Source organism: Miniopterus schreibersii (genome assembly GCF_964146895.1).
Source record: "Miniopterus schreibersii genome assembly, chromosome: X".
Taxonomy (NCBI): domain Eukaryota; kingdom Metazoa; phylum Chordata; class Mammalia; order Chiroptera; family Miniopteridae; genus Miniopterus; species Miniopterus schreibersii.
In genome coordinates, this window is record NC_138104.1 from 70,481,291 (window position 1) to 70,508,694 (window position 27,404).

Consider the following 27,404-nt stretch of genomic DNA (forward strand, 5'->3'; position numbering starts at 1 on the left):
GAAAGCAGAACAAAGCTGGAGGCATCACGCTTCTTGATTTCAAACTTTATCATGAAGCTATAGTAATCAAAAGAGTATGGTATTGACATTAAAACAGACACATAGATCAATGGAACAGAATACAGTGTTCAGAAATAAAATCATACATTTATGTTCAATGAATTTACAACAAAGGAACCAAGAATATAAATGAGGAAAGGATAAATGGTGTGGAGAAAACTGGACAGCCACACGCTAAAGAATGAACCTGGACCACTATCTTACACTATACACACACACAAAAAAAAACTAAAAATGGATTAAAGTATTGAATATAAGGCCTGAAACCCTAAAACACAGAATAAAACATAGACAGTAAGCTCCTTGATGTTGGTCTCAGAAGTGTTCTTGTAGATTTGACTCCAAAGGCAAAAATAACAAAATGGGACTACATCAAACTAAACAGCTTGTGCGCAGCAAAGAAAACTATCAACAAAATGAAAAAGCCACCTAGAAATAGAGAACTATATTTGCAAACCATACATCCAAAATATATGGGGTTAATATCCAAAATATATAAGGAACGTATACATCTCAACAACAACAACAAAAACCCAAACAACTCTATTAAAAAGGAGCAGATTCTCTGAATAAAGATTTTTCTAAAGGAGACATACAGGTGGCCAACAGGCACATGGAAAGATGTTCAACACCACTTACTATTAGGGAAATGTAAATGCAAACCACAATGAGATATCACTGCACCTGTTAAAATGACTATCACCAAAAAGACAAGAAACAAGCGTTGAAGAGGATGCAGAGAAACAGGAACCTTCATATACTATTGGTGAGAATGTACATTAGTACAGCCACTATGAAAAACTATATAGGGAGATTACTCAAAAAAATTAAGACTAAAACTACCATATGATCCACCTATCCCACTTCTGGTTATTTATCCAAAGAATATGAAAACACTGATATGAAAACATATATGCACCCCTATGTTCACTGCAGCATTATTTACAATAGCCAAGATATGGAAACAATATAGGTATTTATAGACAAATAAAATTTTAAAAACATGTGATAGATATATATGTGTGTGTATATATACATATATGTAAATATATGTATGTATATTTATATGAATACTATTTGGCCATGAAGAAAAGTGATATCCTGCCATTTGTGAAAACATGGATGGTCCTTGAGTGTATCATGCTAAGTCCAGGAGAAAAAGATAAATACCATATGACTGCACCCATATGTGGAATATAAAATGAAAACAAACTCATAGATGCAGACAACAGATCATTCTTTAGCAGAGGTAAAGTGGAAATGGAGGGAGGGTGAAGCGGATAAAAAGGGTCAATTTTATGGTGAGGATTGGAAACTATACTTTTGGTGGTTAGCACTATGTAGTAAATACAGATGTTGAATTATAATGTTGCACACATGAAACTTATATATAATGTCATAAACCAGTATTACCTATATTTAAAAAACACATCAATTTCCACCTTTATCAGAGCGCATGGGTACATATAGTCCACTTGTGGAAAAAATTCTGCATCTATTATTCATGTAGACCCTTATATACACTCTTTATTGTTGAGAGTAATAGTCACAAAACTAGCTTTCACTCACATTTTTGCAGGTCAAGTACACTGGTGTCATGGCTGACTTTGAAAGCTTGGAGGAGTTGATACATACTGATTTGACAGTTCTGCCCAAACTAAAATTGCAATAGATTTATCTTAATATATTGTTACATGCACACAGTCTTTTTATTTTAATTATGTCGCTTGACCTTCATAATAGCTTATGAGTCAAATGTTACAGATATTTATTATCCTTATATACAGAGATGAAAATTGAACTCAGATGTTTAATGACTTGCTTCAGGTAATATAATCAGAAAATGAAAAAATTATATTTGGCCCTAGCCGGTTTGGCTCAGTGGTTAGAGCGTCAACCCGAGGACTGTAGGGTCTCAGGTTCAATTCCAGTCAAGCATGTGTACCTTGGTTGCAGGTTTGATCTCCAACCCCAGTCTGGGCACGTGCAGGAGGCAACCAATTGATGTGTCTCGCTCACACTGTTCTCTCTCTCCCTCTCTCTCTCTCTCTCTCTCTCCTTCCACTCTCTCTGAAAAGCAGTGGAAAAAATATCCTCAGGTGAGAATTTAAAAAAAAAAGAAATTATATTTGAACCCAGATTTTGTGATTTCAGAAAAGACTGTCTTATAACAACATAAAAATACCTCTATTCACTATTATTTTTCCTCAAAAGTGAGTTATATTACCATCCTTTTAAAAGAAAAATAATGTTACATTCTCTTAGTATGACTATATCTTTTTTAGTCCAATGCTATTTAAATATATACACATTTCCTAGATTACATAAATTTCTAAACCTTATACCTCTTAGAAAAAAAGGAAATAGATAAATTCTAACATGATAGTGACTCAATCTGCAGTTGTTGGCTTCGAAAATGAAAGTAGGGCATAATAAGCCAAATAATGCAGGTGGCGCAGCTGGCATGCCTCAGAGGTTGAGCATCAACCTATGATCTAGGAGATCACGGTTCTATTCCCGGTCAGGGCACATGCCCGCGTTATGGGCTCGATCCCCAGTGGGGGATGTGCAGGAAGCAGCCGATCAATGACTCTCTCATCATTGATGTTTCTCTCTCTTTCTCCTTCTCCCTTCCTCTCTGAAATCAGTAAAGGCATATTTAAAAACACACACACATGAAACAAATAATGCAGGTGACCTCTAGAAGCTGAGAACAGCCAGTGAGGAAACAGGGAGAAATTGAATTCTGCCAAAAACAAAATGGGTAACATAAAGAGTTCCCCCCTAGAGCCTCCAGGAAGGAATGCAGCCTGTCACACCTTGATTTTCATCCAATGAAATCCATACCAGACTTCTGATCTACAGAACTGTAAGATAATAAATGTGTTGTTTTTAAGCCCCTAATTTTGTAGTAAATTTGTTATAGCAATTTAAAAAAAATACAAAACCAGCCCAGCCGGTGTTGCTCAGTGGTTGAGAGTCGTCCCATGCACCAAGAGTTCACGGGTTCAATTCCCAGTCAAGGCATATGCCCTGGTTGTGGGCTCTACTCCCAGTAGGGGGCATGCAGGAGGCAGCCGATGTTTCTCTCTCTCATTGATGTTTTGGTCTCTCCCTCTCCCTGCCTCTCTCTCTAAAGTCAATAAAAACATTAAAAAAATACAAAATCAATGCAAGGAAAGTTGGTGAACTTCCACGAAAGATAAAGGACTGAGGTGATATGATAAAAGGTCAGGAAATAAGATTATCAGGAAAAGAACTTAATCATATCATATATTCCTTTTAAAAATGATCATTCTTATAATACTGCAGAAAGGTCTGCATGCAAGGAGAGGGAAAAAACTGGCTAACTTCACAGAGAAAGGTGGTTAAGAAGACTACAAGTGAAGCTGCTGACAAAACTCTTCTGAAAGAGAAAAACAGCAAGGCTAAGCAAATGTTCTGAGGCAGGAAAATATGATGGCAGAATAGACAAGAGCACTACCTTTAATGATGAGCACTTCTACATAGAGGTAATCTAGACAAGGAATGTGGTGCTATTTATAAAGTATAATTTTGCCTATGTCCAAAAATATGTGACTGTTTCCTAACGGAAAAGTATAAAGTACCTGCCTAGCTATCCATGAATTCACCAAAGGGCATCAAAGCGTTACATCCTGAAATCTCCTCAACAGCATTCTGTAACAAGAAATTAAAAGTTCAAGTTACAGAGCAATTTGACACCAAGTGCTTCCTAGTATGCAATATATTGTGAAGGGCAAAACATACTTTCAGTGGTATTCCTTGACAGAAGTGTATAAGCTAAATCTAATCACGAGGAAACATCAGATAAACTGAAATTGGAGTACATGCTATAAAATAACTGTTATCATCTTCAAAAAATATTTTTCTTAGACAAAGAAAGTCTAAGAAAATATTGCAGATTAAAGAAAACTAAACAGACATGACAGCTAAATGCAATATATGATTCTACATTGGATCCTGGATCATTTTTTTTCTATTTTATGCTTGAAAAGACATTTATTAGCATAATTTGTTAAAATAGCTAAGATCTTTAGGAAATACATGCTGAAATATTTAGGAATCAAGAGGCACCTTGTTGTTAAATGGTTCAGAAAAAATATGTGCAGTATATGTATTTATATATGTATGTGTATATAAATATATATAAATACAATTATAAACATAAAAATGTAAACATAAACAAGTGTGCTTCTTGATATTTACCAAAAGGAGTTGAAAACTTATATCCACACAAACACCTGCACATGGATGTTTACAGTAGCTTTATTCATAATTGCTAAAACTTGGATGCTACCAAAATGTTCTTCAGCAGGTGAATGGATATATAAATTGGTACAGACAATGGAATGTTACTAAACAAATGAGCTATCAAGACAAGAAAAGACATGGAGGAACCTGAAATGTATATTACTAAGCAAAATAAATCAACCTGAACAGGCTACATACTGTATAGTTTCAACTATAAAACACTCTGAAAAAGGTAAAACTATGGAGACACTAAAAAGATCAGTGGCTGCCAGGGGCTGAGAGGAGAGAGATGAACAGGCAGAGCATAGAGAATTTTCAAGGGAGTGAAATACTCTGTAGATGCTATAATGATAAATATGTCATTATATATTTGTTGTTACCCATAGAATGTGTAGCACCAAGAGTGAACAATAGTGTAACTATGGACTTTGGGTGGTTACCTGTCAACGTAGGCTCATTAATTGTGACATCATTTGTGCCACTCTGCTGATAACAGAGCAGGCTATGCATGTGTAGAAGCAAGGGGAAGATGAGAAAACTCTGTAACATCCTCTTAATTTTGCTGTGAACTTAAAACTGCTTTTTAAAGTCTTTTTAAAAGGTCAACAAAATTAGTATCATTAATAATGAATGGGACAGAGTGCCACTAAATAAGTTCTTTTGCTTTCTCCACCAGCGTGTTGTGTGTGGTTGATTCTCCTTCACCATGACTTTTTTTTTTTTTTAAATATATCTTTATTGATTTCAGAGAGAGGAAAGGAGAGGGAGAGAGAGAGATAGAAACATCAATGATGAGAGAGTCATTGATCGAGCCCGCAACCGGGCATGTGCCCTGACCAGGAATCGAACCCCAATCGCCCGGATCCTAGGTCGACGCTCAACCGCTGAGCCACCCCTGGGCGGGCTCCTTCACCATGACTCCTCACAAGACTTTCATGATCAAGAGGTTCCTGGCCAAGAAACAAAAGCAGAATTGGCCCACTCCCCAATGGATTTGGATGAAAACTGGTAATAAAATCAAGTACAACTCCAAGAGGAGACATTGGAGAAGAACCAAACTGGGTCTATAAGGAATCACACATGAGAGATGGCTCACATGTTTATGCCGTATCTAGGTTGCCTACATCTTTAAATGACTGAAAAGATCACTACTGTCTGGACAGTTGGGCATTTTAATTGGGAAATTACTGGAAGCATGATTTTTGTCTTGATTTTTTTTTCTGCAATAGTAGGTTGGTTCAGTAATAAATGTGAGACCTTTTAAAAATAATGATAATAATAATAATAATGATGATGATGAATAGGACAAACTGGCATTTTGTGCCTTCTGATGTGATGTAATAACAAGGACCACAGTAGTCTTGCTCAAAATGCTTAATTACAGGAATACAGACAAGTTCAGAATGTGAAACATAGGCAGCACAGCTATCTGGACTCATTAGAAATGCCAATGTTATAAAAAATTAAAAGAAAAAGAAGTTGCTATACTAGATTTTAAAAAACCTCAAAAGGGTATGACAACTAAATACAGTGCATGATGCTTGACTGAATACTGGATCAAAACAAATAAAAAATGATAAAGGAAATTGTTAGGACAATTGGGGAACTTTGATATAAACAGTATATTGATAATAGTGGTGTATTAATGTTAAATTTCTCTGAGTGTGATAATAGTAATGCCCATTTGCCCAGCTGGGCGTGGCTCAGCGGTTGAGCGTCAACCTAGGACCCAGGAGATCGGGGTTTGATTCCCGGGGGAGACACATGCCTGGGTTTTGGGCTGGAGGTGGCTGACCAATGACTCTCTCATCATTGATGTTTCTATCTCTCTCTCCCCCTCTCCTTTCCTCTCTCTGAAATAAATAAAGATATATTAAAAAAAACCCTGTAATTCCTGTTCTTAGGAGATAAACACTTAAATGTTTAGAGCTGAAGTTCCATGGTATCTGCAAGTTACTTCCAAATGGTTCAGCAAAAACAAAGTGAGTGTGCGTGTACATACTTATAAAGAGATATATGTAGCAAAATAAAGAATTGGTGGATCAACCCAAAGAATGTCTAAAAAGTTAAAATTTTATTTAAAAAGCTGGTGAAGACAAATAATGTTTGGAGATATAAAGCTTATCTTTTCTACTAATTATAGATCCTGCTGTTAAGTTCAGAAAGAACTCAATGCATTTACTTTTGTTGGTAGAACATTTTCTGAAAAATAAAAGAAAAAAGTGAGTAAGTAAAAGGATGGAAAAAGAAATACCATCCAAACAAAGGAAAGTCTGTCAAACAAAAGAGACTTTTTACATGCAAAAAGTAAAACAGGTCACTAAAAATAATAAAAGATGTATCTATTTCAGACTTTTATGCATATAATAAAAAAGCCTCAAATATATAGATCAAAAATTTACAAAATTATAAGAATCTGACAAATCCACAATCACAGTGGGAGATTTTAAGCAAAACAGAGAAAGACTCATAGATAGAGAACAGGCTGACAGCTGTAAAGCTGGGGTGGGGGAGGTGGTTGGAGGGCTGGGTGGGGGCAGATGGAGGGATTGAGCAAAAAGAAAAAGAAAGAAAAAACTCATGTACACGGACAACAGTGCAGTGATTGCCGGGGGGAGGGGGGGAGGATATGGGGGGATAAATGGTGATGGACAGAGACTTGGGGTGGTGAACACACAATACAGTGTACAGATGATGTGTTGTGGAATTATGCACCTGAAACCTGTATAACTTTGTTAACCAGTGTCACCCCCATAAATTCAATAGAAAGAAAAAAATTACTTTCTCTATAATTGATAGATTTAGCAACTAACAACATTAATGGTGATATAGAAGAATAATCATAAGTTTAATAGACATTTATAGAACCCTACATGCAATAATTGGAATATACAAAATCTTTTCAGGCTCACATAAAACATTTAAAAATTGATCATGTTCTCTATAATACACACCTCAACAAATATTAAATTACCAGTATCATATAAACCATGTCTGTACTATGTTCAATTAAAAGGAAAAGAATAACAAAATGTTAAGGTAAAAAATATTCATGTACCCATGTCTTGGTTTCTAAATACTATTTCCCATTAGAGGAAATGATTTTCCACAAAGAAATGATTAATGAAGCAGGAAATGTAAGACAGGCCTGAAAGCAAGAAAGTAAAAATATTTGGAGGTCAAAGTATGTATCAAAGAATGATGGGGACATGTTAAAAGCCAGGGACACCAGCTTGAGTTGGTTGCCACTGGATAAATATGGGAAAATGAATAATAAAAAATGATAGAAATAGGATATTTATGAACTAAAGTAACAAAATCTCTTCCTTGAAGTAGAGTACAAGCTAATAAATGCAGTAAAAATTATGCAGTTTGAAAATTACCATTTTGCAGCCATCATATAAAAATTGATTCAGTCAAAAACCATCATGGCTATCAAACCAGTGGATTTTAGTTTGATGAGAAACAGGACATTCACACGGTTTCAAAGTATCCCCAGCAAAATCATTAACTGCAAAGAGAAAAATGGTAACTTTATAGTGGCTGAATCTAGCAAGCATTATCTTAACCAAGTAATCAAGGTTAACATTACTTCTAAAGGGTCAAACCAGCATCATGTGCCGCTGATACGATGCTCTGAGAACAATACAACATTACCTCTCTGGTATTCATGCCAAAATGCAAAAACAAAATATAATAATGAGAAAATGGCACACAAACTTCAACTAAGAGGCATAATAATTTTCTTATGTTTTTTTAAATTGTCAATATCATGAAAGACAAAGATAAGTTGTACTGTTCCAGATTAAAGACAACTGAAGAGACACGAAAACGAACTGCAATGTATCACCCTGAATGAAAACTTTGACTAAGAAAAGAAAATAGCTATAAAAGACATTATTGGGACAACTGGTCAAATTGGAACATGGCCTAGATTATACTATTGGAACACAAATTTCAGACTACACTACAAAGATATAATAGTCAAAACAGTATGGGATTGGAGGCAGGTCCAAGATGGAGTAGAAGAGGACTCTGAACCTGCCTCTCCCACAAACCACACCAAATATACACTTACATACAGAGCAATTCTTCTTGACAACTGAAGGTTGACCGAACAGCTTCTGCACATCAAACTAGAAAGAGAAACTGCAGAAGAAAGTTGGGGAACCACAAAAGCTCTCTGGAATCTGTGAGACCTCTCCAGAATTGAAGGTGGTGATGAGTACCATTGTTAACCTTCCCCTTCCACCGGGATAACACAGGTCGGACATCTATCCAGGTGCTTCAGCAGACCTGCAAAGCTGCTGCAGGACATTCCCAGCTTATTCTCAATCTGGCCCAGGATATCCAGGGTGCCACTGCATATACCAACAGTGGGATGACTCACCAGGAGCTTGCTCCGGCCCTGAAAGCCAGACCAAGAAGGGGTCACGGCATGCATATGTGTACTAGGCTGCTTTGCCCAGAGGCTGTACCTGCCTCAGACAGCTGAGATACTACTGCATATACACACACTGGAGCAGACCACCGGGGGCCCACTTCAGCAAGGACAACTATACTAACAGAGAGCCACTGCAAGTGCAAATGCACTGGGCCACCCTGCACCAAGGATGCTGAAGCTCCAGCCAAGCAGTGTATCAGGTGTCGCATGTGCCCAATATGACTCCAAATGGCCTGCCAAAACCACCCTGCACACTCAGTCTAATACAAGATCATTTTATCAAGATTGGGAGAGAAAGCTACTCTATCTAATTCACAGAAAAAAAACAACAGAAAGTCAAAGAAAATAACAAAACATAGGAATACGTTCCAAATAAAGGAGTAAGAAAAAAGTCCAGAAATAAACCCTAATGAAATAAGAGATAAATAACTGCCTGATAAGAAATTCAAAGTAATGGTCATAAAAATGCTCACAAAACATTGAGAGTAAAATAGAGGAATTCAGAGAGAAATTCAACAAAGAGTTAGAAAATATAATAAAGAACCAATCAGGGCTGAAGAATATAATCACCAAAAGGAACCAACAGCAGGTAAGAAAATACAAAACAAATTAGTGACCTGGTAGGTATAATAGTGGAAATCACCCAATGAGAACACCAAAAAGAAACACACACACAAAGACAAATATAGTTTAAGGGAACTCTGGGACAACATCAAGCACACAAAAATCTATATTATAGGGATCCCAGAAGAAGCAAAAGGGGAAGAAAGTTTATTTGAAGAAATAATGCCTGAAAAGTTTCCTAACCTGGGGTAGAAAAAAAAAATACACATCCAGGTCCAGAAAGCACACAGAACTCCAAAAAAGATGAAACTAGTCCTGGCTGGCATGGCTCAGTAGTTAGAGCATTGGCCTGTGCACTGAAGGGTTGCAGGTATGACTCCCAAGTCAAGGGCACGTACCTGGGTTGCAGATTCCATCCCAGGCCCTGGTTGGAACACATGCGGGAGGCAACCAATTGATGTGTCTCTCACATCAATGTTTCTTCTCTCTCTCTCTCTCTCTCTCTCTCTCTCTCTCTCTCTCTCTCTCTCTCTCTCTCTCTCTCGCACCCCCTTCCACTCTCTGAAAAATCAATGGAAAAATATCTTAGAGAAGATTAACAACAATAAAAGAGAACTCATAGAGGCCAACCAAGACATATTGTAATTAAAATGACAAAAGTTAAGGATATAGAGACAGCAAGAGGGGAGAAACAAGTCACATACAAGGGAAACCCCATAAGGTTATTAGCTGATTTCTCAGAAGCAACTCTACAGGCCAGAAAGGAGTAGACAGGATATATTTAAAGTACTGATAAACACTCTAGAATACTCTACCTGAAATAAGAAAATAGAAATTGAAGATTAAAAGACAGATGTAGCAAAATTAACTATAGCTATAATAAGTAGTTAGGGAATACAGGAAATACAAAGATCTAAAATATGACATCAAAAACTTAAAGTATGGATTGGGAGTAAAAATGCAGTCCTATTAAAATGCACCCAAACTTAAATGTCTATAAACTTAAATGGACTCCTATAAATATAGATTAATACACATGAACTTCATGGTGACCACAAACCAAAAACTACAAAAAACACATCAAAAATAGAAATATGAACTCCAAAAAATGCTAAAGAAAACCAACAAACTACAAGGGAAGAGATCAAGAGAAGAAAGGAACAGAGAAGAACAACCAAAACAACCAAAAAGTAATTAACAAAATAGCAATAAGCACATACCTATAAATAATTACTTTAAATGTAATTGGACCACATACGCCAATCAATAGGCATAAGGTGGCAGAATGGACAAAAATACAAGACCCACCTATATGCTGCCTACGAGAGATTCACTTTAGATCAAAACACAAATGGACTGAAGTGAAGGGATGAAAAAAGATATTCGATGCAAACAGAAACAAAAAGAAAGCTGGAGGAGCAATACTGATCTCAGATGAAATACTTTTTAAACAAATAATGTAAAAAGAGATAAAGAAAGACTTTCCATAATGACAAAGTGGTCAGTCTAAGAAGAGGACATAACAATTGTAAATATATATAGACCCAACATAGGAGCACCCAAGTATATAAAGCTAATATTAACAGACATAAAGGCAGAAAATAAAACAGTAATACAATAATAGTTGAAGACTTTAATACCCTACTTATCTCAATGGATAGATATCCAGACAGAAAATAAGAAAATAATGGTCTTAAATGCCACATTAGAACAGATTGACTTAATAGACATTTATAAAACATTTCATCCCCAAACTGCAGATTACACATTTTTCTCAAGTGCACATGGAACATTTTCCAGGATAGACCACATACTAGGCCACAAAAAAAGTCTCAATAAACTGAAAAAGATTGAAATTATATTGAGCATATTATTTTCTGACCACAACAGCATGAAACTAGAAATCAACTACAGGAGGAAAGCTAAAAAACACACACAAATATGTAGAGATTAAACATAGTACTAATCAAAAACAATGGATCACAGAAGAAATTAAGCAGGAAATCAAAAGCTACCTTGAGACAAATGAAAACACAACCTTACAAAATTCATGGAATGCAGCAAAAGCAGTTATAAGAGAAAAGTTTATAGCTATACAGGCCTACCACAAGAAGCAGGAAAAATCCCAAATGAACAATGTGATTTTATTCCTAAGGAAACTAGAAAAAGAAAAACAAACAAAACCCAAAGTACACGGAAGGAAGGAAATAATAAAGTTTAGAGCAGAAATAAACAAAATAGAGACTAAAAAGCAATGGACGAGATTAATGAACCTAAAAGCTGGATATCTGAAAGAATAAATAAAATTGACAAGCCTCTACCAAGACTCAAGAAAAAAGAGCCCAATAAATAAAATCAGAAATGAAAGAGGGAATATTGCAACCAACACCACAAAACAAGGATCATTAAAGAATATTATGAATTATATGCCAACAAATCAGACAACCTAGAAGAAATACAATGATCTCTAAAAACATAAAACCTGCCAAGACTAAACTAGGAAGAAACAGAGAATCTGAACAGACCAATTACTAGCAATGGAAGTGAAGTAATAATCAAAACCTCCCAAAAAACAAATGGCTTCACAGGTGAATTCTACAGAACATCTAAAGAAAAATTAATACCTATCCTCCTCAAACTACTCCAAAAACTTGAAGAGGAAGGAATGCTTCTAAACTTATTGTAAGAAGCCAGGATTATTCTATACCAAAACTAGAAAAATACAATATAAAAAAAGAGAATTGCAGGCCAATACTCCTTATGAGTATAGATGCCAAAATTCTCAACAAAATACCAGCAAGCCAAATTCAACATTAAAAGGATTATACACCACAATTAAGTGGGATTTATTCCAGGGATGCAAGAGTGGATCAACATCCACAAAACAATGTGATCCACCACATCAACAAATAAGGATAAAAGTAATATGATCATCTCAACAGGTGCAAAAAAAGCATTTCACAAAAGTCAACATCTATTTGTGATAAAAACTCTCAACAAAATTGGTACAGAAGAAAGTTACCTCAAATGATAAAGGCTATATATGAAAAGTCCATAGCTAACATCATTTGCAATTGTGAAAAGCTCAAAGCTTTTCCTCCATGACTAGGAACAAAACAAGGATGCCCTCTCCCATCACAGTTATTCAATATAGTACTGGAAGTCATAACCACAGCAATCAGACACGAAAAAGAAATAAAAGGTATCCAAACTGGAAAGGAAGAAGTAAAACTGTCACTATTTGCAGATGACATTATAATATATATAGAAAACCCTAAGGAATCCACCAAAAATTAATAGAATAAATGAATTCAGTTGTGTAACAGGAAACAAAAATCAATATGTAGATATCCATCACATTTCTATACTCTAACAAATGATCAGAGGAGAAATTAAGAAAATAATCCCATTTACAATAGTACCAAAAAAATACTAGGAGTAAATTTAACCAAAGTGAAAGACCTGCACTCTGAAAACTACATGACATTGAAGAAAGAAAACAAAGAGGACACAAATAAATGGAAGGATATACTGTGTTCATAAACTGGAAGGATTAATATTGTTAAAAGGATCATAGTACCCAAAGCAATCTACAGATTCAACGTAATCCTTATAAAAATACCAATGACACTCTTCTCATTACTAGAAAAAATAATCCTAACAGTTATATTGAACCACAAAAGACCACAAAGAGTCAAAGCACTCTTGAGTAAGAAGAACATAGTGGGAGGTATCATATTCCCTGATTTCAGACTATACTACAAAGCTATAATAATCAAGACAGTATGGTACTGGCGCACACACACACACACACACACACACACACACACACACACACACAAACAACACACATATATCAATGGAACAGAACAGACAGCTCAAAAATAAACCCTTGCTTATATGATCAACTAACCTGAGACAAAGGAAGTATGAATATACAATGCAGAAACAACAGTCTCTTCAACAAGTGGTGTTTGGAAACTGGACAAACAGATGCAAAAAAAAAAAAAAAAAAAGGGAACTGTACCCCTCTCTTACATCACATATAAATATAAACTCAAAATAGATTAAAGACTTAAATGTAAGACCTGAAACTATAAAAGTCCTAGAAGAAAATATAGTTAGTATATTTGACATCAGTCTTAGTAATATCTTTTTGGATATGTCCCTTCAAGAGAAGCAAACATAAGCAAAAAGAAACAAGTAGGACTTTGTAAAACAGCTTCTGCATAGTGAAGGAAACCATCAAGAAAACAAAAAGACAGCCTACTGAATGGGAGAAGACATGCACAAATGATATACACAATAAGGAGTTGATATCCAAAATATATTAGGAACTCATACAACTCAGTAACAAAAACGATAAACCCAATCAAAAAATGGCCAGAGGATATGAAAAGACATTTCTCCAGAGAAGATATACAGATGGCCAACAGACATAAGAAAAGATGCTCAACATCACCAATCATCAGGGAAATGTAAATCCAAACCACAATAAGGTTATACCTCACATGTGTCAGAATGGCTATCATCAATAAATCAACAAACGAGTGTTGGCAAGGATAAGGAGAAAAGGGAAACAACATGCACTGTTGGTGGAATGGTAAATTGGTGTAGCCTATATGGAAAACAGTATGGAGGTTCCTCAAAAAATTAAAAATAGAATTAGCATACAACCTAGCAATTCTACTTCTAGGAATTTATCAGAAACAAATGAAAACACAAATATGAACACATATATGCACCTCCATGTTCATTACAGCATTACTTACAATATCCAAAATATGGAAGCAATCTAGGTCTGCACTGATAGATGAATTGATAAAGAAGATTTGACATATACATGGTGGAATATTACTTAGTCATGAAAAGAATGAAATCTTGCCATTTGCTACAACATGAATGGATCTAGAGAGTATTTTGCTAAGTGAAATAAGTCAGAGAAAGACAAATACCTTATTATTTCACTTATATGTGGAATCTGAAAAACAAAACAAACAGAACAAAACAAAAACATTCATAGATACAGAGAATAAACTAATGTTTGCTAGAGGGGTGGGTGGTTAGAGGATAGGTGAAAAGTGTTAAGGGGAATAAAAGGTACAAATTTCCAGTTATAAAATAAATAAGCCATGGGGAATATAGTGTGCAACACAGGGAATAGAGTCGATGACATTGTAATAATTTGTATGATGACAGATGGGTTACTAGACTTAGTGTGGTGATCACATTGTAAAGTATATACATGTTGAATCATTATGTAGTAGACCTGAAACTAATATAATATTACATGACTATTATACTTCAACAAAAATTTATAAAAAGAGAAGTATGCCAAACTCATAGAACAGAGAGTAGATTTTTCTGGGGTGGGAGGGTGGGGGAAATGGATGAAGTTGGTCAAAGTGTATAAATTTTCAATTATTACAAGTTCTCAGGATCTAGTGTACAACAGGATGTACATTATACTATAGTAAATAGTACACTTATAGTATATTTAACTATATAGAGTTATATAACTATAGTCATAGTATAGTACTATATACTATAGAACAGTGACTATAGTTAACAATACTCTATTGTATGTTTAAAAGCTGTTAAGAGAGTTGATTTTAAAAGTTCTAAGCACACACAAAAAGTGGTAGCTATGTGAGATAATTTATGTATTAAATAACCTTATTGTGCTAATCATTCTGTAATATATATGTATAGCAAATCATCACATTAAACTTAAAAATGTTATATGTTGCCCAGCCGGGCATGGCTCAGCAGTTGAGTGTCGACCTAGGATCCAGGCGATCGGGGTTCAATTCCCGGTCAGGGCACATGCCCGGGTTGCGGGCTCGATCAATGACTCTCTCATCATTGATGTTTCTCTCTCTCTCGCTCCCTCTCTCCTTTCCTCTCTCTGAAATCAATAAAGATATATTTTTTAAAAAAATGTTATATGTTAAATATATTTCAATAAAGTTGGGAAAAAAGATTACAGCTTACATTGTCCATTTGAAATATATGCATGAAACAGACTGATAGATCTCAGAGGGGAGGGGCATGGGGAGATGGGAAGCGATTAACGAAAGAACTTATATGCATAGCCCATGGCCACAGACAACAGTGTGGTGAAGGCCTGGGGTGGGGCAGGGGCTAGGAGAAGGGGTGCAAAGGTAGGGGGAAATGGGGGACATCTATAATATTTTCAATAATAAAAAATTTTAAAAAGAACAAAAAGAACATCTGTTTTAACAACTGAAAAAAAAGCAAAGAATAAAAATGCAACAACAAGTAAGAACTGGTATCAAAAAAGGTAAAATAAAAATAGTTGGGTCAACCAGATATTAAGTGTCTTTGATATGATGCCTTATGAAATACATATACTATTTTAAGTTCAAAATGCATAACATGATTTCATCAGGCCTCTAAATATGCATTCCACTTTACAGGAAATGTGAGATATAGAGGAACGCACTAAACGGCACCAAGAAGCAGCAATTAGTTCCATCTAGAAGGTGGAGTGTTCTGGTTCAACACCTGGCATAGTCTCCTTAACAGATCAAGGTTATAAATTGTGGAATGGAGCTGAGCAACCCAGGAAGTTCGGTGGGAGAGGAGGATTAAAAGGGAGCCCCAAGAGAATGTGCAGTATTATCTTGACTGTGATTATGGTCTCATCGATATGATAAAACTTACCAAATTGTACATTTTAAATATGTGGACTGTTAACAGTTTATTAATGTTAACTATACTGCAATAAAACTGTTAAACTGTTTTAAAAAAGAAATATATGTTTTCCCAAAATCATCCCTTTTTTCAGTAAGTATGAGTGTATAATTTTGACAATAAAGATTTATGGAACAATGTCAAATTTTTATTATGTCACATGTACTGAGGTTGTGTAAGGGAAAGACATCATTGTGAGAATATATATCCTGAAGTATTTACAGGTAAAGGAGCATGATGTCCGCAAATTATTCTCAAAAAGTTCAGAGAGAGGAAAAGGGAGAGTGGGGAGGAGAGAGGAAGAGGGTGAGGTGGAGGAGAGGGGGAGAGAGGGGGAGGAGAGGGGAAGAGGGAGAGAAGGAGGAGAAGGGAAAAGGGAGGGGGAGGAGAGAGGGAGAGGTAGAGGAGAGGGGGAGAAGGAGAGGGGAGTGGAGAGGGGAAGAGGGAAGCGGGAGAAGAGGGAAAGAGGGAGGGAGGAGAGGGGGAGACAGAGGGGGGAGGAGAGGGGACGAGGGAGAGGGGAGAAGAGAGGGGAAGAGGGAGGAGGAGGGAGAGGGAATGAGGGAGAGGGGGGAGGAGAGGGGGAGAGGCAGAAGAGGTAAGAGAGGGGAAGAGGGGAGGGGAGGGGAAGAGGGCAGGGGGAGGAGAGGGAGAGGGGGAAAGGGGGAGGAGAGAGGAAGAGGGAGAGGGAGGAGGAGAGAAGAGGGAGAGGGGGAAAGAGAGGGGAAGAGGGAGAGAGGGGAGGAGAGGAGATTAAGGAGAAGGGAGAGGGCGGGGAGAGGAAGAGAGGGAGAGGTAGAGAAGAGAGGAAGAGGCAGAGCAGGGGAGAGGGGAAGAGGGAGAAGGGGGGAGAGGAGAAGTAGAAGAGGTCTAGGAGAGGGGAAGAGGGAGGGGGAGGAGAGAGGAAGAAAGTGGTAAAGGAGAGAGGAAGAGGATAGGGTGGAGGAGAGGGGGAAGAGAGGAAGAAGGAGAGGTAGATGAAAGAGGGAGAGGGGGCAGGATAAGGGAAGAGGGAAGGGGAAGGAGAAAGGAAGAGGGAGGGGTGTAGGAGAGGGGTAGAGGGGGAGGATAGAGGAAGAGGGAGAAGGGAAGAGAGGGGAAGGGGAAGAAGTGGAGGAGAGAGGGAGAGGGGGGAGGAGTGGGGAAGAGGGAGAGGTGCAGGAGAAGGGAAGGAGTGAAGAAGGAGGAGAGAAAAAAGGTATATAATGGGGGAGCGGAAAGACAGGAAATGATAAAGAATGATATAGAAACAGAATGACATAGAGTGATAAAGCGACGGCAATGTGTTAATTGGTGAATCAAGGTAAAGGGTATATGAGAGTTCTTTGCAATATTCTTACATATTTTAAGTGTAGAATTAGATTAAAATAAAAAAAGTTTAAAAAACACAAGCATAAATATCAGCAATAATTCCATCATTGAATGGTATAATCACACTTTTCCTATGTATTTAATGAAAGAAAAAGTTTTATATTGTCAAAATCTATTGTAATGAGGAGCCAGTGTATAATTTTGTTTTTGTTACCAGAAGGGTAAAAAACATTAAACACTTTAGAGCAGAAAATAAGATGAAGTTTGTCTGTAACTGAACTAATGATTTCACAATATGATTTTTTAAAAGAGACATGTGTTTGTAAATTTTTAAAAAACACCAAATAACTCATGAGTCAAAAAGAAATCATAAGTGAAATTTAAAAATAACTGAATGATAATAAATTACTATGTATAAAAACCTATGAAAATCTTCTAAAGTGGTACATAGTTAAAAATTTATAGTCATAAATTATTTTAGAAAAGTGAAAATTACTGAGTTAAAGGTCCAAATAAATAAATTAGAAAAATAGCAAAAAAAAAAAAAAAAGTAAAGAAAAAACGATAAAAGCAAAAATTACTAAAATAGAAAACAGAATATTTAATGCTGAGTTCTGATGAAATCAAAAGCAGGAAATGTATTAGAAATTGATTATCTTAATTTATCACACAGTCACTCTGTCATATTAATGGAGAAATAACCCATATGATCATGTCAATAAATACAAAGTATCTGGAGAAAAATTCCATACTCATTCATAATAAAAACTCTCAGCAATTTAAGAATATAGGGTGTCCCAAAAAATGTATACACACACTTTGAATAATTATAAAAGCTGTGTTTATTAAAATATATTTCATTTTCTTTCTTTTTAATCCTCACCCGAGGATATTTTTTCCATTGCTTTTCAGACAGAGTGGAAGGGGGAGAGAGAGAGAGTGAAACATGGATGTGAGAGAAACACATTGATTGGTTGCCTCCCCCACGGGTCTCCACAGCCTGCAACTGTGGTACATGCTCTTGGCCAGAATCGAACCCAGGACACTTCGGTCCACAGGCCGATGCTCTACCCACTGACCCAAATGGGCTAGGGCAAAATACATTTTATTTTAAAAATTGAGCTATCAGCTGTTAAAGTGTGTATACATTTTGGGGCGACACCCTGTAGAAAGGAGCTTCCTAAAGCTGCAAAAGAAAATCTAAAAATAATGAAACATTTTCAGAATTTCCTTGTAAATTCAGTAGCAAGACTAGGAAATTCTCTATCACTTCTATCACTTCTACTATATTTTGTTGTACTGAAGATCCTAGCTAGCACAGTAAAACAAGCTGAAAAATTGCTAAAAATATTGAACAAGCTAAAAATTTAGAAAGGAAGAAATTGTAATTATTCCCAATACAATTAACAGAGAATCCATAAATTATTAGAATAGAATTCAGAAAGGGTACAGCATATAAAATGAGTATGTAAATATATCAATCATGTTCCCATTTACCAGAAATAATGAGATAATGTGGTTTAAAAGATATATTTCACTGTAACAACAGAAACCATAAGGTAATTAGGAGTTAATCTAACCAAACAGCTTATAGATTACATTATTATGTGGTGTGTGTGTGTATGTGCGTGTGTGTATATATATATATGTATATATAGAGAGAGAGAGAGAAAGAGAGAGAGATTCATATAGTGTAGAATATGGTTTCAATTTTATCATTTGGTGATAGCTTTTTGGTTTTTGTTTGGCTAGTCATCTGTAATGTCATAATCAATTTAGTGTCATAATCAACTCTTATTTTTCTTCTCCCCTTAATGAGTTTTTGGTAAAGACATTACCTTAAAAATCACAACTTTCCAGTGTAGAACAACACAAAAAGCAGGGTAGCATTGTCAATAATCTTCATTGTCTTCATTGGATAAACTACTTTATGAATGCACCAAGGAAATGGAGTCATACTGTAATCCCTCAAAGACTGAAAAATAGTAAAATACGGTAAAATCATTTTTTCTGTTGCTGTTTATCTCTTTTCCCTGGCCTCAAGTCCTTATGCTCCATCATTCCTACATTTCAATTATATATTCCCGTAAAACAGTTATATAGATAGTATTAGAAAAGGTTTATTGCATAGCAATAATAAATAATACTATTAATAATAAGCATAATAATAAGCATAGACTATAGAAGCCCTTTAGAACAGTATCTGGCTCATAAAAATGTTCATTAAATATTTACTATTTTTACAATTTTCAATGATTTGAATCACTGGAGGAAATTATGTAGTTCTTGCACTTCTTGCCATATGCTACCTCCTTTGCTTTCTATCTAAGCACTGCTCTCCCTATGCTCTCCCTCCCACCACCACTACTGGTTTGGACACAGAGGTAAAGTTAAGGGAAGTGAGGCTGTAAGGGACGGGTAGGGAAACTTTTTTCTGCCAAGGGCCATTTGGATATTTATAACATCATTCACAGGCCATACAAAATTATCAACTTAAAAATTAGCTATGAAAAAAACTCCTAGATTTATTGAATTTTGAGTCCCGCCTGTGTTTGCCTTGGCCAGGCCAACAGTCCCCACCCCTGCTGTAAGGAATGACCAGGCGACGCTTTGAAATAAAATAGAGCCCCTTCATTTTCTATGCACTATCACCAAAGCCTAAATCCAGAATCCCCTTAGTTGCCACTGTTGTCCTATCATTCATTGACTTATTTATTCAAATGTCTGTTTCACTCCTACTATGTACCAGGCACTATGCCTTGGTCATCCATCCCTTCCAGCTGCCAGCACAATGCAAGGGCTTCATAGTGAGGTTTATTGCATAAATGAAGAAAGGATGGCCTGTCTCTTTTGGATTACAAGGCTCTGTGAGGCTTAGATAAGATTTTGGTTTTATTTTTTGCATTCTATAAACTCATGTAAATAGAAGATTGTTTCTCTGATATTAAAAACTGGACTCCGAAAATACATCACTTGTTTGAAAATCTTCAATAGTTGCCACTGCTTAAGGATCAAACTGTATATTCCTTAGTATAACATTCAAGGCCCTGCAACATTCTACTTCACCTCCTAGGTCTTCTCACAGGTTTCAGAGTTATAGCCCAGCTTTTCCCAGAACAAACCTATCTTGGGGCTTTTGCTCTAGAAGCACTAGGTCTGAAAAACACTCCCTCCTCCTCCTCCACAGGGCAGATGTCACTCACCCATTAAGGCTCACTCAAATTTCCCTTTTTCTTTTTGAAAGTTCATCACTACCAGGCAGAATGACTTGGTCCATCCTAGGCTGCTTTCTGAATACACTGAACAAGCAAACGTTATGGCACTTGGGTTTGACTTACCATATTGCAACAGTTTTTACTTATTAAATTCTCCCATTCTCTGTACACAGAGAAACACACACTACTGTAGCTCACCTTATAAATACCTTCAGCTGACACAGTGCTAGGCATAGGAATTAGGCCTTGAATGCACTACTAATCTTGAGCAAAGCGTTTTTAAATTGAAAAGTTTCAAATGTACACAAAAGTAGTGAGAACATTCTAATGAATCGCCATGAATACATTACCTAGCTTTAACAATTACCAACTCATGAACCTTGGTTTGTACCCCCCACCTGGACCCCACTAAATTACTTTCGAGTATATAAAAAAATTCAAGTCTACTTCTTAAAAAATAGAACCCACAATTATCACAACTAATATATTAAAAGTAATTACTTAATGCCATTAAACATCCAAAATTTCATCCAAGCATATTTTGTAAAAGAGCTATTTAATGTTTGCATATTCTTTCTTCAATTTTAAAATCGTGGAGAGAACAGGGAAAATGGGAAGGAGATCTGGGAAATGCATAATTAAGTTTCAGAGAGCAGGATGAGAAAGGAAGAATCTGACCTGGTTTAGGGTGTGAGAAGTGTATTCTACTACTTCTCTGGAGGAGGAGGTTGCGACTTCAGGCCCGGTGGTGCAGGAGGAGGTGCGGAGGGGAGAGGGGTACTACCTCCGTTTGGAGTCCCTTCCGGATAATCCCACCGTGGAGCTAGGAGGCAGCGCTTTTTTGGAGGCTTGGTTTCCCGCGTGTTTCCAGGTGGGAGCGTGGATCTCCCGGAGGTACAAGGTTGGTCCCCCATAAGGATTATCGGACCTGGGCGTCAGCTCTCTCTGGTGGGCCTTAGCAAGCCCGAGACCTGAGATGGCGGCGGGTCCCCTCCCCTCCAGACCCAGAGCTTCCTCTGGGTTTCTCTCTTACCGTATTTCCTGTATCCTGAGACGTATATCCCCTCTCCGCCTCCGCCCAGCTCCCTACCCCACCCCATTTTAACGTTGCTGCCAAGATGGGTCTTTGAAAAAAAGATTCGTTTATATAATATAATGTTTTTCCATGTCTTTTCCCTAGTGTAGCGAATTCTAAGAACAGTCATATACAGCCTGTGCAATTTTATGATTAGAAGAAATTCAGGTTTGCCCCTAAGCCATAAAATCTGCATTGATTGTTGAGGGGCGGGGCGGGCGAACAAAGAAATTATTGAAGAGCTAAGGGCTTTAGGATCGAGTTGCAGGCGTACAACACAAAGCTGTGGAACTACCTCCGACCCTTTGAAAAACAATATACACCTGCGACAGTCGACGAACGTGCAAAATACCACACTAGCATTGACCTTGGAAATTGAATATGGAAAATAAATTCACCGTATGTCGTAGAATCTAAGATCATTTTCTTCTTCATATTTTAACAAATTAGAAACCTCTAAAGACTTATCTTTTTAAAAAATGTTTCAGCATCTAGGAAATCTTGGACAATTGATGGTATGTCATACTTTAATTGGCAATGTTTGTTTTTTCCCTAGAGTTGTGGAAAATAATGACTCATCTTACTATCGCAGGTGTTTCGTATTCTATGATATACGGTAACTAACCAGAAGAGGGTGCATATTGGCTTAGAAGAAGCTACTGGAACTTACTTCGTGGTTCACACTCATTCCCCTTTGGCTATGGACAAACTAGACCGCACATTCCCAGCACTGTCCTAATTTTTTAAACTGGAGATAGTTCAATCCTTAATATCAAAATATAACTGACTTTCAAAATACTCTGCTAAATGCAAACTTTGCGATATTTAAGTAGCCGATAAAACACTTTGAGTTACTTTCCAGGAGATAATACCTTTTTTACCTTGCAGGACTATTGCCGTAATCAGTTATAATGCAATTAAAGCGCTTATTAATAATGATTGCATCTCATCTCCACCATCACTACCTTCCTCCAAGTACCAGTGCAGCCTTTTATACAAACTAGATACTCAGGAAATGTTCGGAATACAAATGACCCTATGGTTTTCTACTAGTAGGTTAATAGAAATATGTAGAGGGAAATCAAGAGAAACAAGGTTCTAGAGCTAGATGGGTTGGGACTGGACATATAGATGTGGGAATCATCAACATAGATGTGGTAGTTAAAGTCATGGAAAGGGATGATATCCCCAAGAGAAAATATAGAGAAAAGAGAAGTGGGCCAAAGACAGAATAGTGAGTAATTAGAGACAGAAAAGAGAAGCCTGCTACAAAGGCTAAGAAAAATGGCCAAAGTCAGAGGAAAGAACTCTAACCAGGGTTTCTCACACTTGACACTATTCACATTTGAGGACAGATAATTTTGGGGGAGGGGGAAAAGGCCTGTCCTGTGCATTGTAAGATGTTTAGCAGTATCCCAACCCAGGCCAGTAGCACTCCATTTGTTCCTTTCCTAGTGTTTTTCACCTCAGTGAATGTCATGCCTTCAACCCAGTAGAAGTCAAACCTTGGAAACTTTTAAAATTTATTTTTTATTTATTTCAGACAGAGTAAGGGGCAGGGAGAGAGAGAGATAGAAATATCACACCCCCCACTGGGGATGGAGCTGCAACAGAGGCATGTGCCCTGACCAGAATCCACCCATGACCTCCTGGTTCATGGGTTGATGCTCAACCACTGAGCCATGCTGGCCAGGCAGTTTTTATTATTATTTTTTTTTGATATTGCGGAATATTTTATTATTTTCCAAAGTAAATGAAGTAACACTTTTGCAGTCTTTTTACATGAGTCTCTAAATCTTTGAGACTAAAGACTTTAAGAGTAAAAGTTGAAATGAAGTTGTTTTATACCTATAGTCTTTGTAAATTAAGAGAAATATGTGCCTATTTTAGTGAAATGACAGGAATTAAAAATTATATCAAATCTAGGTGGATTTGAATTATTATAAACATTTGACTTGAGGTGAAAACAGTTCCATCTTAGAGCTACTGCCATCAACCTAGAATCTTTCTGTTTCAATTGGATTTATTTATTTTTATTTTTAGTTGTAGTATAATACATATCACAAAATTTATCACCTTAACCATTTTAAGTGTACAGATTAGTAGTGTTAAGTATATTTCCAAATTTGTACAATCTCCAGAAATTTTTCATACACATTAAAAATAACTTTCCGTTTCTCCCTCTCTCCAGCCCTTGGCAACTACCATTATACTCACAACTGGATTTTTGTTCATTTGTTTTGTCATAGCAAGATGGAAAACTAAAGCTTTTTACTTCTAGGTTTCAAAATAATTTTTCCCCATCATGTTTTACAAGTTAAGCTTTCCGCCCCCCACCCCCACCCCTTGATGAATTAGCTGAATGTGAATCGTGGAACCAGAAGAGGGCACTGTTAGGTTGAAGTACCAGATTTGAAAAGTGCTGTAGATTCGAATTTCTTTCGTGATTTCAAGTGCCCAAAGACTGAACAAAGGCGAAGAACTAAACTGAACTCACCTCGGGGTGATATTAATGTTTTCACTTAAGTGGTTTTTTTAAATTGAGAAGCAGGTTGATTCATTGTGATTTCTTTTGGAAATGAACTTTCATCTCAAGGCCAAGAATTTTTCTCTTCCATGTGGAAATATAAAGGACTTCTCTGTTCATTGTTTTTTTTTTATTAAAAAAATTTTTAATGTTGACCTTATTGCAGGAGTCTTACCCCTCCCCCTTTACCTACCTCCACCCTCCCCTACGTCCCCCTTCCTTAGCTTAGGTACATACCTAAGGACAAGCATCTTGGAGTTTCTGTAACATTCTCATAAAATGAAAAAAAGAATGATTTGGAGGGAGAATACACATGATTTTTTTTGGTTTTACTTTAGGTTTTAATGTATTATTTAATTAGGAATTTTAAAGAATTCTATGACGTATTCACAGTTTTTGTACTTAGTTTTTTGTTTTGTTTTTAACTTAACCATACAGTTTGGCAAGTTTTCCAGATAACACATTCTTTCTAATCATTTTATTTTTATTTTTATAAATTCATCTTTATTGTTGAAAGTATTACAGATATTCTCTTTACCCCCCATTGATCCCCTCCACCTCGCATCCACCCCCCCAAGCCTTCCCCACTCTACTGTCTGTGTCTGTCCATGGGTTATGCATATATGCATATAAGCTCTTTCATTAATCTCTCTCCACCCACTGCCCTATCCCCATCTTCCCATTGAGATTCCTCAGTCTGTTCCATGCTTCTAAGCCTCTGGATCTATTTTGTTCCTCAGTCTATTTTGTTTATTAGATTCCACACAGGAGTGAGATCATGTAAAACTGAATCAGGAAGAATCAAACCTGAATAGGCTAATAACAACTGATGAAACTGAAGCAGTAATAAAAAAAAATTCCAAGCAAACAAAAGCCCTGGTCTGGATGGCTTCACAGGGGAGCTTTCTAATTGCTTAAGTTGTAGGGTTAGAGAGTTTACTAAAAATTTTTCTTGCTTTTTGTGATAGGCCTGTAGTGCTATGAACTTACCTCTCAGGACTGCTTTCCCTGGGTCCCATAGATTTGAAGTTGTGTGTTCATTTTCATTTTAAAATGTCTTTTTAAAAGTTTCACAAAAATCTCAATTTATGGACTTATTATAATTTTTTTAACTTTACTTTTATTGTTGACACAATTACAGATGTCTCCATTCCCCTTCCCTTTTGCCCACCTCCACCCAGCCCCCACCCAGCCCCTTCCCTCAGGCCATCACCACACTTGTCTGTGTCTGTTTGTTATGCATATATGTTCTCTAGCTAATCCTTTCACTTTCATTCAGTCCCCACACTGACTCCTCTCTAACAGCTGTCAGTGTGTTCCCTGTATCCATGCTTCTGTTTCTACTTTATTTGTCAGTTTATTTTGTTCAGTAGATTCCAAATATAAGTAAAATCATATGGTACTTGTCTTTCTCTGACTGGCCTATTTCACTCAGCATCATAATTTCCAGGTCCATCACAAAAGGTAAGATGTCCTTCTTTATGGCCACATAGTATTCCATTGTGTAAATGTACCACAGCTTTTATATCCACTCATCTACTGATGGGCAATTGGGCTGTTTCCATAATTTTTTATTTAACTAATTCTCAATTGATGGATGCCTGTCAACACTTTGGTTGTTTCCAGTGTGTTGTTTTTTAATTAAAAATTAATCTACATACCATAAAATTCACATTTTTAGTGTATACAATTCAGTATTTTTAAGTATATTCACATAATTGTGCATCTATCACCAATATCTAATTCTATAATATTTTCATCACTCCCAAGAAACCATGTACCCATTAGTAGTCATTCCCAATCCTCCCTCCCCACAGCCCCATGAAAACATTAATCTATTTTCTGTCTCTATGGATTTGTCTATTTGGACATTTCAGATAAATGGAAATGTACAATATATGGTCATATGTGGCTGTCTTATTTCACTAACCATAATATTTTCAAGATTCATGACATTTTACCATGTATCAGTACTTCATTTCTTTCTATTTATTTTTATTGTGATAAAATATACATAACATAAAATTTACTATCTTTGTATTCTTTTAAAATTGAGATTTAGGCTACTTTCTTAACCATTTTAAAGTGTATAGCTCAGTAGTGTTAAGTACATTCACATCTTATTCAACCAATCTCTAGAACACTTGTCATCTTGCAAAACTTAAATACTATACTCATTAAACAATAACTCCCCATTCTCCACTGCCCCCAGCCCTTGGCAATCACCATTCTACTTTTGCTTTTATGAGTTTGACTATTGTAGCACTGTGTATAGACAGTATCATACAATATTAGCCTTTTGTAACTGAATTATTTTATTTAGAATAATTTCCTTAAGGTTTATTCATATTGTAGCATGAGTCAGAATTTTCTTCCTTTTAGAAGCTGAATAATATTCCATTGTATGTATATATTACATTGTGTTTATCCATTCATCTGTTAATGTACACTTGGGTTGCTTTCACCTTTTGGTTAATATGAATATCCTATTATGTAGACGGGTGCACAAATATCTCTTGAAGATCCTGATTCAAGTTTTTTGGATAAAACCCAGGAGTGGAATAGCTAGATCATATGGAAATTTTATGTTTAATATTTTAAACAGCCATTTTTCATAGTGGCTGTACCATTTTACATTATCACCAACAGTGCAAAAGTATTCCAATATCTCCACATCCTCACCAACAATTGTTATATTTGTTTTTTTTAATAGTAGTCATCTTTTTTTTTTTTGCTGTTTGTTCACAGTCCTGTTTTTTAAACTTGTGTGTAACTGACATACACATATTAGTTTCATGTATACAACATGATTCAATATTTGTATATATTGTGAAATGATCTCCACCATAAACCTACTTATCATCCATCACCATACAGTTACAGAAATTTTGTTTCTTGTAATGAGAACTTATAAGATTTACTCTCCTAACAATTTTAAAATATGTAGTACAGTATAATTAACTATAGTGAGCATGCTTCACATTACATCCCCATGACTTATTTATTTTATAGCTGGAAGTTTGTACCTTTGGACTCCCTTCACCCATTTTGTCCACCTACATCCCTCGGACTCTGGCAGCCAATTTATTCTCTGTATGTATAAGCTTGTTTTGTTTTTGTTTAGATTACACATATAAATGAGAGCACATGATACTTGTTTTCTTCTTTCTGACATAGTTCACTTAGCACAATGCACTCGAGTCCATCCATATTGTTGCA

General features: G+C 36.3%; 1 protein-coding gene and 1 pseudogene across 13 annotated transcripts in view; one reads left to right on the plus strand and one right to left on the minus strand.

Moving 5' to 3' along the window:
• Positions 1 to 21,584, minus strand: part of NBDY (negative regulator of P-body association) — a 54,594-nt gene extending 33,010 nt beyond the window's left edge. For 6 of the 12 annotated variants that reach the window (XM_081124907.1, XM_081124918.1, XM_081124909.1 and 3 more), the window contains exons 1-2: positions 21,262 to 21,584; positions 19,207 to 19,343 (exon numbers count right to left, since the gene is read on the minus strand). In XM_081124907.1, coding sequence (XP_080981033.1) covers positions 21,291 to 21,497 — 207 coding nt within the window. In that variant the 5' untranslated portion in view covers positions 21,498 to 21,584 and the 3' untranslated portion in view covers positions 19,207 to 19,343; positions 21,262 to 21,290. Of the gene's footprint in view, positions 1 to 1,629; positions 1,718 to 3,668; positions 3,739 to 7,756; positions 7,844 to 19,206; positions 19,344 to 21,261 lie in introns of those variants that run through there. The other 6 variants (XM_081124911.1, XM_081124917.1, XM_081124912.1 and 3 more) reach the window with 5 other exon arrangements.
• Positions 5,247 to 5,484, plus strand: LOC308551424 (large ribosomal subunit protein eL39 pseudogene; annotated as a pseudogene). The gene has a single exon. The product of its transcript is annotated as a large ribosomal subunit protein eL39 pseudogene (transcript).
• Positions 21,585 to 27,404: the final 5,820 nt, after the last annotated feature.